Source organism: Vigna unguiculata, chromosome 7 (genome assembly GCF_004118075.2).
Source record: "Vigna unguiculata cultivar IT97K-499-35 chromosome 7, ASM411807v1, whole genome shotgun sequence".
Taxonomy (NCBI): Eukaryota; Viridiplantae; Streptophyta; class Magnoliopsida; order Fabales; family Fabaceae; genus Vigna; species Vigna unguiculata.
The window spans coordinates 40,673,493-40,685,024 of record NC_040285.1 but is presented as its reverse complement, the minus strand read 5'-3'; the positions used below and the strand labels follow the sequence as shown (position 1 = coordinate 40,685,024).

At 34.5% G+C, this 11,532-nt stretch overlaps 1 protein-coding gene across 1 annotated transcript; it reads right to left on the bottom strand.

Annotated features, from left to right (window-relative positions):
- Nucleotides 1-1,236: 1,236 nt before the first annotated feature.
- Nucleotides 1,237-11,012, bottom strand: LOC114190306 (importin beta-like SAD2). The gene is made up of 20 exons (XM_028079138.1): nucleotides 10,612-11,012; nucleotides 10,397-10,549; nucleotides 10,161-10,323; nucleotides 9,828-10,012; nucleotides 9,553-9,726; nucleotides 8,548-8,693; nucleotides 8,339-8,462; nucleotides 8,091-8,271; nucleotides 7,125-7,284; nucleotides 6,989-7,030; nucleotides 6,783-6,901; nucleotides 6,502-6,700; nucleotides 5,878-6,009; nucleotides 5,382-5,485; nucleotides 5,076-5,255; nucleotides 3,413-3,552; nucleotides 3,165-3,304; nucleotides 2,872-3,032; nucleotides 2,042-2,171; nucleotides 1,237-1,953 (listed from the first exon to the last, which is right to left on the bottom strand). Exons 1-20 carry the CDS (start codon nucleotides 10,911-10,913, stop codon nucleotides 1,793-1,795), a joined length of 3,096 nt encoding a protein of 1,031 aa, XP_027934939.1. The 5' UTR covers nucleotides 10,914-11,012; the 3' UTR covers nucleotides 1,237-1,792.
- Between the last annotated feature and the right edge of the window lie 520 nt (nucleotides 11,013-11,532).

Genomic DNA, 11,532 nt, shown 5'->3' with positions numbered 1-11,532 from the left:
ATTATTTCAAACTTATCTCATTATAATATTTGAATTGAAAAAATATATTTCAAACATCAAATAAATTTTATAAAATTTAGTTAAAAAAGTTGTTCATTTTTAGAAATGAGGTACTAATTAATCAAAATTTTAAAAAAATAAAAATTTCAATTTCTAGGAAAAGTTAAGAAGAAAAATATATTTAACCTATTTTTAATTATCTATTATCTACCTGTATTTCTTTTTTTCACATAATTTTTTTCAATTTTACTTTTTAAATAACAATTACTTTAAACTAAATTTAATTATTTCTAATAAAAAATTATAAATTATTTACTTTTATAATTATTTTAAAAAATTATAAAATATAAATATTCTTTTACTAAAAAAACACATACACATACTACGTACACATATTTAGATGTTAAAAGATATTTAGAATTAATTAATTAATAATTAATTAATAAAATTATAAGAAAAAAAATCTATATTTTTGGTGCTACAGAAACTATAAAATAAAAAGTAAATTTTGGATTGTACATTATTGGGTGCAAGAAAAAATACATGGAAATACATAATAATGAAAAACTTTATTAAACGTGTCAAATTAAGTGAAGAAAAGAAAATTCCAACATATGATAAAACTAAAATTAAAAGTAAAAATATTAGAGTAAGAATGTTTAACCACAAAAGATATTTTCAATTAAATATTAGTTAGGTTGGGTTAACACACTCAAACAAGTTGAATTAGGTTTTAACCTTCATGTTAAGTTGCAAACAATAAAAATTAAGAATTAACTTTTAACTAACATAAAACATTTGAAGATGAATTCATATTTTAGAAACTCAATAAAAAGAGAACAGAAGAGAGAATATTATATTACAATGTATGTACCTATTTTTTCAACTCTTCTATGACTGTTAACTTCATTTCTTTTACATACATTGTATTACACACACACACAATATTAGATTCTAATATATTGTAATAAATGTAATATATTAAATATATATTTTCGGAATGTTGTTTATTTTAAGAAAAAATAGAAGAAACCTCATTACTGAGTAATCAACTTTCTATTTCTACAAACGCATTTTACAATAAAGCCATCCAAACATAAATGAAGTTCAATTAAACTCGCTTTTCACTGAACTTAAGTTACAAGGTTAAGTTTAACCAAATTTTTCTTCCTTTTCAACTAAAGTAAGGCCTCAAAGATCAAGTCAGTTTGAAGGGTAAAGTTCAAAGTTAAAAACTTGTACACAAAAAAATTATAAATATTATAAAAAAATAATATAACTGTTTTACAACGTGCAGCAAGCCACACTAGAAAGGCTTTGCACATCCCAAAACTGTTTTACTTTGGACTCAAAATTTTATACGACCAAAATGTAACTTAAAGAATTATGAAGTATTCCCCACCAAAAATTGCCCACAGAAGCAAGCCAACCTGTCTATGTGACAGGAGAGAAACGCCACAAAAACTCTCACTCATGAAGCCATTGCTGCACCAACCGAAGAACAGACAATGGTTGCCATAAATTGGAAACAGGATAACCGTCAACTCAACAAAATATAGAGACTTGAAGGGGGCGGACAATGAGAAGAATGGCCATTGGATAGCGCGAACCACCAAACTCCTCAATCCACATCCTCTGAAGTCAAAGAGAACTTCAGACCACCAAACTCACCTTATCAATATATCAAACCTGAAAACTCTTTTAAGTTCACAGGACCACTGAGCCAATAAATGCCTCACAAAAAAATATGTAACCATCTGCTTCTCTTACCAAGAACATACACACGCTAGAGCTAAGAATTCGTGACACCTGACGACTTCTCTAATTTTTCCTTTTCAATCTCTCCTCTTCTGAGCTCAGCATGCTGTGTAACACCATTTGCAAGAGCTTGATAAGAGAACTCGAGTGACTGGGTGAGGTTTTGAAATCCCAATGGATCTGATAATTGCATCACTACAGCCAAATTTATATTTAAGTCAGGCAAAAATTAAGGGACATTGATGAAACTTGTAACACGTTTTAAGAGACAGTGTCAGAATACCTTTCATCGTATCCACAAAGAAAACAAAAGGATCCACATCATCAATTGGAGAATGCAACTCTTCATCATCAGTAAAGTCATCATCCGAGTCGTCATCCTCATCCTCATCGTTGGGCCTAAATGTCTTTGTCTTCGGGGTGACATTGTAGAAAAGACAATAAGAATTAAAATTTCAAAAAGATACAATAAATTAAACTTCTATCCATAGTCAAAAACAATTTAGTAAACACTTATACTTAGTAAATACTCTATCGGCTGAAGATCACTTTATGCAAAAAGTGATTGACAGGGAATCAAACATTATCACCCACCAGCTGCTATAAAATGAAGCTGACAGTGCTAAAAAGTATAATGCAAGTCACATTATTTCACATTTATATTGAATCACTCAAATGTATCTATTAGAATGAATGAAGCTGACAGTGCCAAAAGTATAATGCAAGTCACATTATTTCACATTTTTATTGAATCACTCAAATGTATCTATCTATTTTAAACTAATCAATGGTATATGCCAACAAAACAAAAATTTATAAAATTAAAATGCTAAATGACTAAAAAGTATAATCTTACTTTTAACGCTCTATTTTTCTAGACACGGAATAACATCTTAAATTAAATTTCTTACCCACTGAACAATAAACTGCTCCCTTTTTTGTTTCAATATCTAGCTTGTTGCAAAAGAAAAAATAATAAATATTTTTGTAATATTAATCATGTTTCCGAATCAAATTGTGAACACTAGGATAAACATGTAAACCGCAAATTATTTATTCCTTATTGAATTAACACAGGCATAAAGAGGTGTTTAGGATTTTGTATCCACAAACCTGTTCAGCCAACTTCCTAAATTTACTACTGTCAGCTTCATCGCCGTCCTCAGCATCAATTCCCATTTCCTTCTCAGAACCATTGCCATCTTCATCTTCATCATCAGTTTGAAAGTCATCCATATCATCATCATCTTCAGCTTCTTCCTCTTTTGCAGCTTCTGCAAAGAAAGTGAAATTTCTGAGAATTGGATGATCATAAATCTCCTAAAAATAAAAAAATAAAAGTCTACTACTGGTGAACATGCAGTTGCAAGTCCCCAGTACCATAGTTACAGAGATAACATAAAGACCTGCAACTTGATCCTTGTATGCAACCAGAAGATCAAGAGTGGCCCGCAACACCTGGCCAAGAGCATCTCCAGGCAGTTGACCAGCCGGAAGTGCAAGTAATGATGTCAAACCAAGGCAACAAACCTTCTTGTCATGTTCCCTGCATAATTAGATATAGAGATATTGTCACACAACTTCTTTTGTTACAAAAAAGCATAGAAGGAGAGTGAAGAAAGGGGGATGGTGATGGGAGCGGGAAAATACAAACCTCTTAAAATTAGCACGCGTGCCATTCTTTTTTACTCCTTGCATCATATTAAACCAAAGATTGAAGATTTCTGATGCAACACCTAACTTTTGCAGTATACTGAGAGTCAGTGCTGCATTGTAGTAAAGAGCATCTGATATCTGCAGGAAGGAAGGTTCATTATTATGTCCTCTGAAATTGAGAAGTTTGGCTAAAGCACAAAAACAGATGAACTGAAGTCATTCTTATAGAAACAAAACCAATTATATTAGACAAAATTTTCACATATTTTAACTTACTAAATCATGCAAAGAAGTGCAATGTTAATAAGGAGAACATGGCAAGCTTCAGAAACTACTGGACAAAATTATACATATCCCATTTTTTAATAAACCAAGTAATGCATGTAACGTAAGTAAAGATTGGAAAACCAGAGTACTTCTGCATGGTTTCAATTAAGCTCCACAACAGAGGTTTTGGAAGAGAACAATAGTATAAACAGATCTAACGATCCAAAATTAATATAAGCATGTGATACCACAGTCATATCACAACATGAGGCCAATACTGGGAAGTTGTTGCACCATGTTCCCACAGAGCATCCACCACACATGCTTTCACATCCCAATCACACAATTTTGAAACTCGTCACAGCCATAATTGGCAAAGGAGGTTAAGAAAACCTTTGCCCCAGATTAACAGTGACCCATACCATTTTTGGGATGACAGCCATCAGACCCAGGATCTCAGATGCATTTCTATTTTTCAACCAACCCACAGGTTGAGATTCCAGCAAACCAACAGCTCTCTAGCAGCCTATTGTCTGTCTGTTCAGAATACAATCTGTTGTCTCTTGTTAGGACTTAAGCACACGAGTCTAATCTAAAATCTTAGTCTATTGGGTGCGAGAACCTCAAGTCGTAAGTATAATATCAAATAGTTTGCCTTACTAAATGTCAGAATCCTGACACTGTCACTTCCTTTAAGGACCAACGTCCACAGCAGCTTTCATTATATAGGTGGTAGACCTTTTCTCATTAAGGGCTCACACCAAACAATATTAAATTTACACCTATTTCAGCCTATAGTAGCCCTTTGTGTAGCCCAGCCCTCAACAAAAGCAATAGTTAAGCATGACGGGAAAGTGCAACCTAAAAGATTAGTCCACTAGGTGGGAGAACCTCTAGAACTAAGTACCACATCATGTAGCTTATCCTTCTCAATGTGAGACCCTAACATCTCTACTCCGTAGCTGTCTCTATTTTTCTTTATTCATATGCCTCTTATGTTTTTTCAATTCTCTGTGTTGTGTTCAAAGAGTCTTAAGTGGCTTTTTCTGGCTATATTTCTGTTTCCTTTCATGTTACTTGACCCTTGTTGTAATTCATTGTTTATAATGACTTACTACTAATTTTTATTGTCATCCATTGTAGGTCATTTTTTATGTTTGAGAATTTATATATAAATTTGAGCATCTATATATAAATTCCATGATAGCAGTCATCATGCAATCCACTATCCCATTATAGTAGTATTATTGGCACGGCTGATCCAGGCCACTATTCTCAAATAATGAATACAGAAAATCTAGCTGTTGAACATTTCAAAATGTCATAATTAAGGACAAGCAAATTATCTCATTCATGCATGATGTGTGTCAATATGGATCTTCATAACCCCTTACCACTTGCATGAGAAGACATTTCAAATGTGAATTTTCAGTTCGTTGCATGCGTTCAACTGTAACTCTGAGATATGGCTCAACCCATTGATCAACCTGCCCTTTGCAGTTCAGAAAGACAACTTCAACAAGCTTTGGAGCTGGTTCAATATCAGTGTCCTCCATATTTTTGTCTGCCATAACCTTCAATGTGAAATAAAAATCAGATACATATGTACAAGGAAAGAAGAAATATAAAATTCATTTTCAACATAAATCCTCTTAACAGGTGCTTGCTGAACTCATTCTAATTAGGCAAAGATAACTTACAGATGAAATCATATTCCATAGACTCTGTTGATAGTCAGGTTCTTTGCAAGTGAGGAAATGGGCAGTTCCCCTTGAAATATAATTGTCCAAAGGAACCAGAATATCTGAGGAAGAAACTAGACAAATAAATACAAAGAAAATACAAAAGTATATGGTTGCAAATTATAGACACAAACACCAATATAAACGTTGAGGCACTATAAGTGAACAAAACAGCCAAGCTATATAATTGAAACCAAAGATGTTCCCTGCCTTTGAATAGTATGGATATCAACTCCATACATAGAATCCATATTATAAAACAGCCAAGATATTTTATTGAATGCATAGCTGAGTTTATATTCAATATTACTGGGAGACACCAAAATAACTTAAGGTTCATATTAATGTATAAAAGGTATATCAAAAGATGGTTCAAACTACGTGCTAGACTATGGTAGAGCAAACAGAAATTGAGATGAATAGTGGCTAAAATGTAGTTGAGTGAGAAGCATACTTGGGAAGAAGTCAATCGCCCAATCTGCAAGTGCTTCCATCATCAGGGGCCAAAGAGTCCACATATCCAATGATATTGTTGGGGAGAAAAAGGTCATATATGATACAATCTCCAAAACTTCTTCAAAAACCTCTGCAAGCATTCACAACAGGTGATGAAAAAGAATCGAAGCAACCCAAGAGAAATTAAAATTTCAGAACAGCGTTTTACAGAATTTAACAACAAAAATGTGCATCTAATTTGAAAATCCAAGTGGAAAGTGCAAATTAAATCAGCATAAGTTGTTCTCAACATCACATTGTTTTAACACAAACTGAAGCATACTACTCCATATTAGCTAAAAGTACAACAGCTTTCCGAAAAAGTTAACACGGAGAGTGCTTATAATCACTTGATAATATAGCTTAGAACATCGAAAATACTCTCATCAGATTATTTTTAATACGAAAACCTAATGCATATATTCATGCAAAAGGTAAATGAAAGACATTATGACCCAAACCTTAAATTAGAATCACCTCTGCTTTAATAATGCGTATAAGTATATGAACACAAGACATTGACAAGAGGGGAGAAAAACATCATCAAAGTCGTCTGATACACATGATTCAGCAGGGAAAATACCTTGACCATCAGTTGTTAACATTCTCTGCATTATGGGAAGCAAGGTTGGCTCAAATTGAACAAATAGTTGAGGAAGACTGCTCACTGATTCAAGTATCGTGCTAATAGCCCGCAAACAACCCACAGCAGCAAGAGCACCTGGATCGTCAACTTCATCATCAGCTTCAGCGGTGTTCATGCACCTCCAAAATGCAGCTGCCTGTTGTAAGAAAGAAAATGACAATGATATAAAGCAGATACAACTTCATTGGAAGATACAAATGGTTAAAAAAATATATTACCAAATGTTGGCAAAGCCCGAGAGCATAAGGTGCCATTTCTTCCCCAAACTTGTCCACAATAGTTTCCAAAGTAAATACAAGGTCTTCATTCTCAATTTCATTCATAAGTTTGAAGAACTCTGGATGTATTTTTTGTCAGTTACTCCCACTCACCAAGCCAAATAATAAATGAACAAGAACAAACAATTTATTTCACATTCACCTACCATCAAGGAGTTGAGGAAGAATGGGTCGAATTTCATCCAAATCTGCATCAATACAATTGAAAAAACAAACATTATCAGTGCTAAGCTTTAGAAAGATTTATTGAAATCAAAAGTAGAAACGAAGACTATTAACCACCTTTGCAAGCCTCAACAAAAGAACGCAAGGCAAAAACAGAATCAATGCGAACAGGAAGCTCAGGATCTCGCATCCCACATACAACACACTGCAATGCCTTCCGGAAATTGTTCTGATCTGAGAAGCTAATGTGCGCATATTGTCCTGCAACCCATGCTGCCTATTTTTCACACAAAAGTCAACAGATAGCCAAAATCATCAAGAATAGAAATGGAAAACTTTACAACAAATGTCTGGTTCAAAATTAAAAATAATTACACACCAACTCACATAAATATTAAACTGCTACATAAATGTTTGTTTGGCTATAGATAAGTTATTTAGATAAGATTGCATCATTACCTACATTCACTGCCTATTAAAGTGATAGAGAAATGAAAAAAAAAGAGGATAAATTCTTCAATAGAGGCTCAAAACCCAAACAGGGGGGAGGATTGCAAAGAAAATAATAAGAGGACATTTCTTAGTATACATTTACTTTTTCAGCCAATAAATGTTGCATTTACATTATATTCTTGAAGAATTCATTTATAATAAATTTTAAAAGATGATACTTTCTCTGTTTTTTCTACAACATAAAACACTGAAAATATTAACACATTCAATTTCCCTTTTTAACGTCCTAGGATTAAAAGCCTAATATCATCCAATCATCCCTTACTCTCTGCCAAGTGAACCCAAGTGAAGAGAGTTTTACATTAACCATGCCATAAATAATAACTATTATGCTGATAAAGATATGTGTTACCTCTTATTCATGCAAATCCTTTACCTTCAAAAATTGTTAAACATGGGCAATTGTAAATCAAACTAGGGCTGCTTTTAGTATGGTATTCATTATATTATGCAATGCAAACTTAGCCTTTCCTAAAAACATTCTGCTATATGCCCAAAAGAAGGATAAAAAGAGGAGAGTGTCCGGCATGCAACAAAGTGTAATCATAAACTATATACAGAAAATGATACCTTGGCCCTAAGGTGGCCAACTGGACTGCTAAACTCGGGAAAGACATGTTGAACCAACATATGCTCAAGTTCTGACTTGTATGGCTCAGTGTGCTTTAATTTGTCACAAAGTGCTCCAATAGCAAGAAGTGCACCATCTTTCTGTCTATAGGATTTGTATTCAGGAGGTGCTTCATCATACCTAACAAAGTGAAAACCCAATTACAACACTATAAATCATCTAATTTATCAGAAAGCAATATATTTACCTTTTAAAAATTTCAACTATGAACTGAATAAACTTGTGAAGATTATCTTTCCCACGTTTTCGAATCAATTCACTAACAAAATCCATGGAAGCAGTTTTGGGACTATACAAGTCTTCAATAATGTCTGTAATTAAGAATTAGTACCTATAAGCATGTGCCAATGATTCACATGAAGTTTCATGTCATGTATAGACTTCAATGAGACTTACCGTAGCCTTTTCTCACATATTCATGAGGATCTTCATCCCAAAGCTTTTGATCATTATCATTAAAGCACATAAGAGGGAAAACTATTTCAAAAAGAAGAACATCAAGCCGAGGCTGCAGTGCAGCATACATGCTATTCTTCGAAATACTGCATACATCAAAAGAAATTAAGAGAAAATTAATTCAAGAATCATGAATATCCTGAAAAATATAAATAACAGCTTTCAACAAAAGATACTACTAATATTCTTAATATGTGCAAAGTGAAGACCTCAGAGAGGAGGGATGAGTGTATCAATGGACACAAAGCAACCCATTCACCTTTCCTTCCCTGAAATATGCCAAATGGGTAGGGTCTGGATACATGAACTTCAAGAAGTCATAGGTTCACAAGAACAGACTACCCGGTATTTTATTTCGGGGATGCATGTATATTTCATAACATCTCAAGATCACTATGACTTAGGTTTACAGGCATTAGTGGTTAATACTTATTTGGTTTAATAATATCAACCCAAACTCCAGAGGTTTTATATCTAGGGATATCAAGCATTGGGGCAATTGGGCTGGTCTCGTGTGAGAAATGGTAAAGAGGACTAGCAAAAATTAATTAATTAATTAATTAATTAATTAGGCAAAAAGATGTTGGTTAGCAAACATTAATGTATTAAATGGATAGAGAGAAATGATGAGTGGCACATTTCATGGGTCATGTTGAAAAACTAACACAAATTGTCAGCAAATTTAATGTTACTAACAACATGTAGCAATTCATAAACTAAGTTGATAGCAAAGCTCAAATATCCCAATAATAAAAAGATTTTATCGCGGATAGCTAAGTTAAGTCGAGAAAACTAATTAATGACAAAAACATGTAGCAATTCATAAACTAAACATGCGAGCATAATGCACAGAAACGCCTTCCCAGAATATGCATATCCCTTCGCAAATAAGAAAAAGATCAGACCTAAACACAAATAAATGAGCAAAAAATAATTGATGAGCACCTGTTGCTTAGATACTGAAGAACCAGGTTGATAACTCTATCTGGTAAATAGCCACCGAGTCGAACGATATTCAGTAGATTTAAGTAGCAGTCCAAGATCTTCCCAGCATAATGCTTCTGAAACATTTGGGCAAAGGCTTTGTTTTCCAGGTTTTGCAGCTTCAAGTCACCAAATCTAGAACAAGGTAATTTAAACACCAGTATAAATAGAAAATTAATCACTGGACAGTATAGCACATAATTGTCAACCAAATTAATTCACAACCTCAAACATACCGAGTATAGAGCCTATTTAGAATGTGAACTGTCCATTTTTTTACCTTCCACCAACCCCATGACTTGCGAAGCTCGGGATCGGCAGGCTGACCTTCCATGGGAACAGGGCTCTCTAAGACGTTTAAAAACAGCACCATCCACGCATTGAATACATTTTGATCAAACAAAAGCTTTGGCACCTCCAGCTGAATAAGTTAAAACAACGCACACAGAATTGCATTCATCAATTATGAACAGTTGGGAGGAGAAAAGGCATAAAAACAAGGAAGGCAACTGAAAGTGGCAATATCATCTCCCGTCGATTGAAGAGAGAGGGAGAGAGAAAAAACGTACATAGATGGAGGACCAGAAAATTTTACAGATAAGCTTGATCAAGTCAGCAACTTCGATTGAGGGATTGGCAATTTGGACTAAGGCGTTAAATATAGTGAGGAGCAGAGGAAAGGTCTGCTGGACAACGCCGTAAACCGGCGCCCGCTCTTCATCTGACTTGAACCTGCAGAGGGTTTTGTTATTAGTGATAGTAAGAGAAAGAAGAAGAAGTGAAACACAGAGATAGAGTGACTCACTCGTATTTTCTTGAAAGAATCCGCAGCACAAACAAAGCGGCGTGGAGTTGCTGTTGATCCTGTAAGTTCTGCTTGATCCAGTCGAGAAGATGAGGAAAGTGCTCCGGATAATCAGAATGGATAACTGTTTTGAGGCACTCACCGAGCTGCACCCTGTGGCAGAATAGAATGATGCAAAGAGGAGAAGGTGATAAAGAATGGTGAGAAGAGTGTACCTGAGGAGAGGAGGAAGCTGAGGGAGAAAGAGGAGGATGTGATTCCGGAGGAGGAGCTTATCGGCGGGTGCGATGGAGATTTCGGTCTGGTGATCGGGAGACCAATTCTTGGCGATGAAGTTCTTGAAATTGATGGCGGCAACTTGTCGAACGGCCATGTCGCGGTTGGTGTCGACGATGATTTGGAAGAGGCTCACCGGATGCTGTGGGGCGTACTGCATCTCCTCCAACCTCTGCTCAGCGCCCTTCCGTTCATCGGGATTCGGACTCAGAGCAGCCTGAAGTATGCTACCAAGATCCATCTTCTTCCCTTCGCTTCTGCTCTGAGTCTCTCCCTCGCTAGTCGCTACACACTCACACTAGGGTTTACCAACGCGCAAATGAAACCAATTTATGTGTTAGGGTTTACTAAGGTTTCAAATTACACTTTTTCACATTCACTTCCCATCTTTTTTATTTTTCACGATTTTCCAAATAATCTGTTAGGATATCGCTGTAATTTTACTCTCTCTGTTTTCATCCCACAATCAACGCACCAACCAACCCCGTTTAAGGATATCGGTTGGATAAGATTGCTCCTAAATCAATGTAAGTATAACATTTTATTCCATTAAGGTGGTTTTTATCTCAAGATCATACATCTTAAAGAATCATATTCTTGAACATTTCACTTCTTCCAAATTTTAGTATCCATAAGTTAAAATATCTGCATATTTTATTTTCACAACAATAATATTCAAATGAACAACTTTATTTCAGAAATTAAATGCATAATACATGTTAAATATAAAGAGTTGTCTAACAGGACTTCCAAAAGTTTAGAAGCATATTGGTTTTAAAATAATATTCTCTCAAATCTCATGATAAGTAATGCTAATACGAGAAAAGTGAAAGTAAAAAGTTTATCTAAAAATTGTTACT

Excerpts from the sequence above, each read along its gene's own strand:
- LOC114190306 (XM_028079138.1), bottom strand. The coding sequence starts at position 10,913 with ATGGATCTTGGTAGCATACTTCAGGCTGCTCTGAGTCCGAATCCCGAT. Across the intron at positions 8,272-8,338 it reads ATAGTTGAAATTTTTAAAAG|GTATGATGAAGCACCTCCTG; the intron begins GTAAATATATTG and ends TCACTTTGTTAG. Across the intron at positions 3,553-5,075 it reads AATGTCTTCTCATGCAAGTG|ATATCAGATGCTCTTTACTA; the intron begins GTAAGGGGTTAT and ends TCCTTCCTGCAG.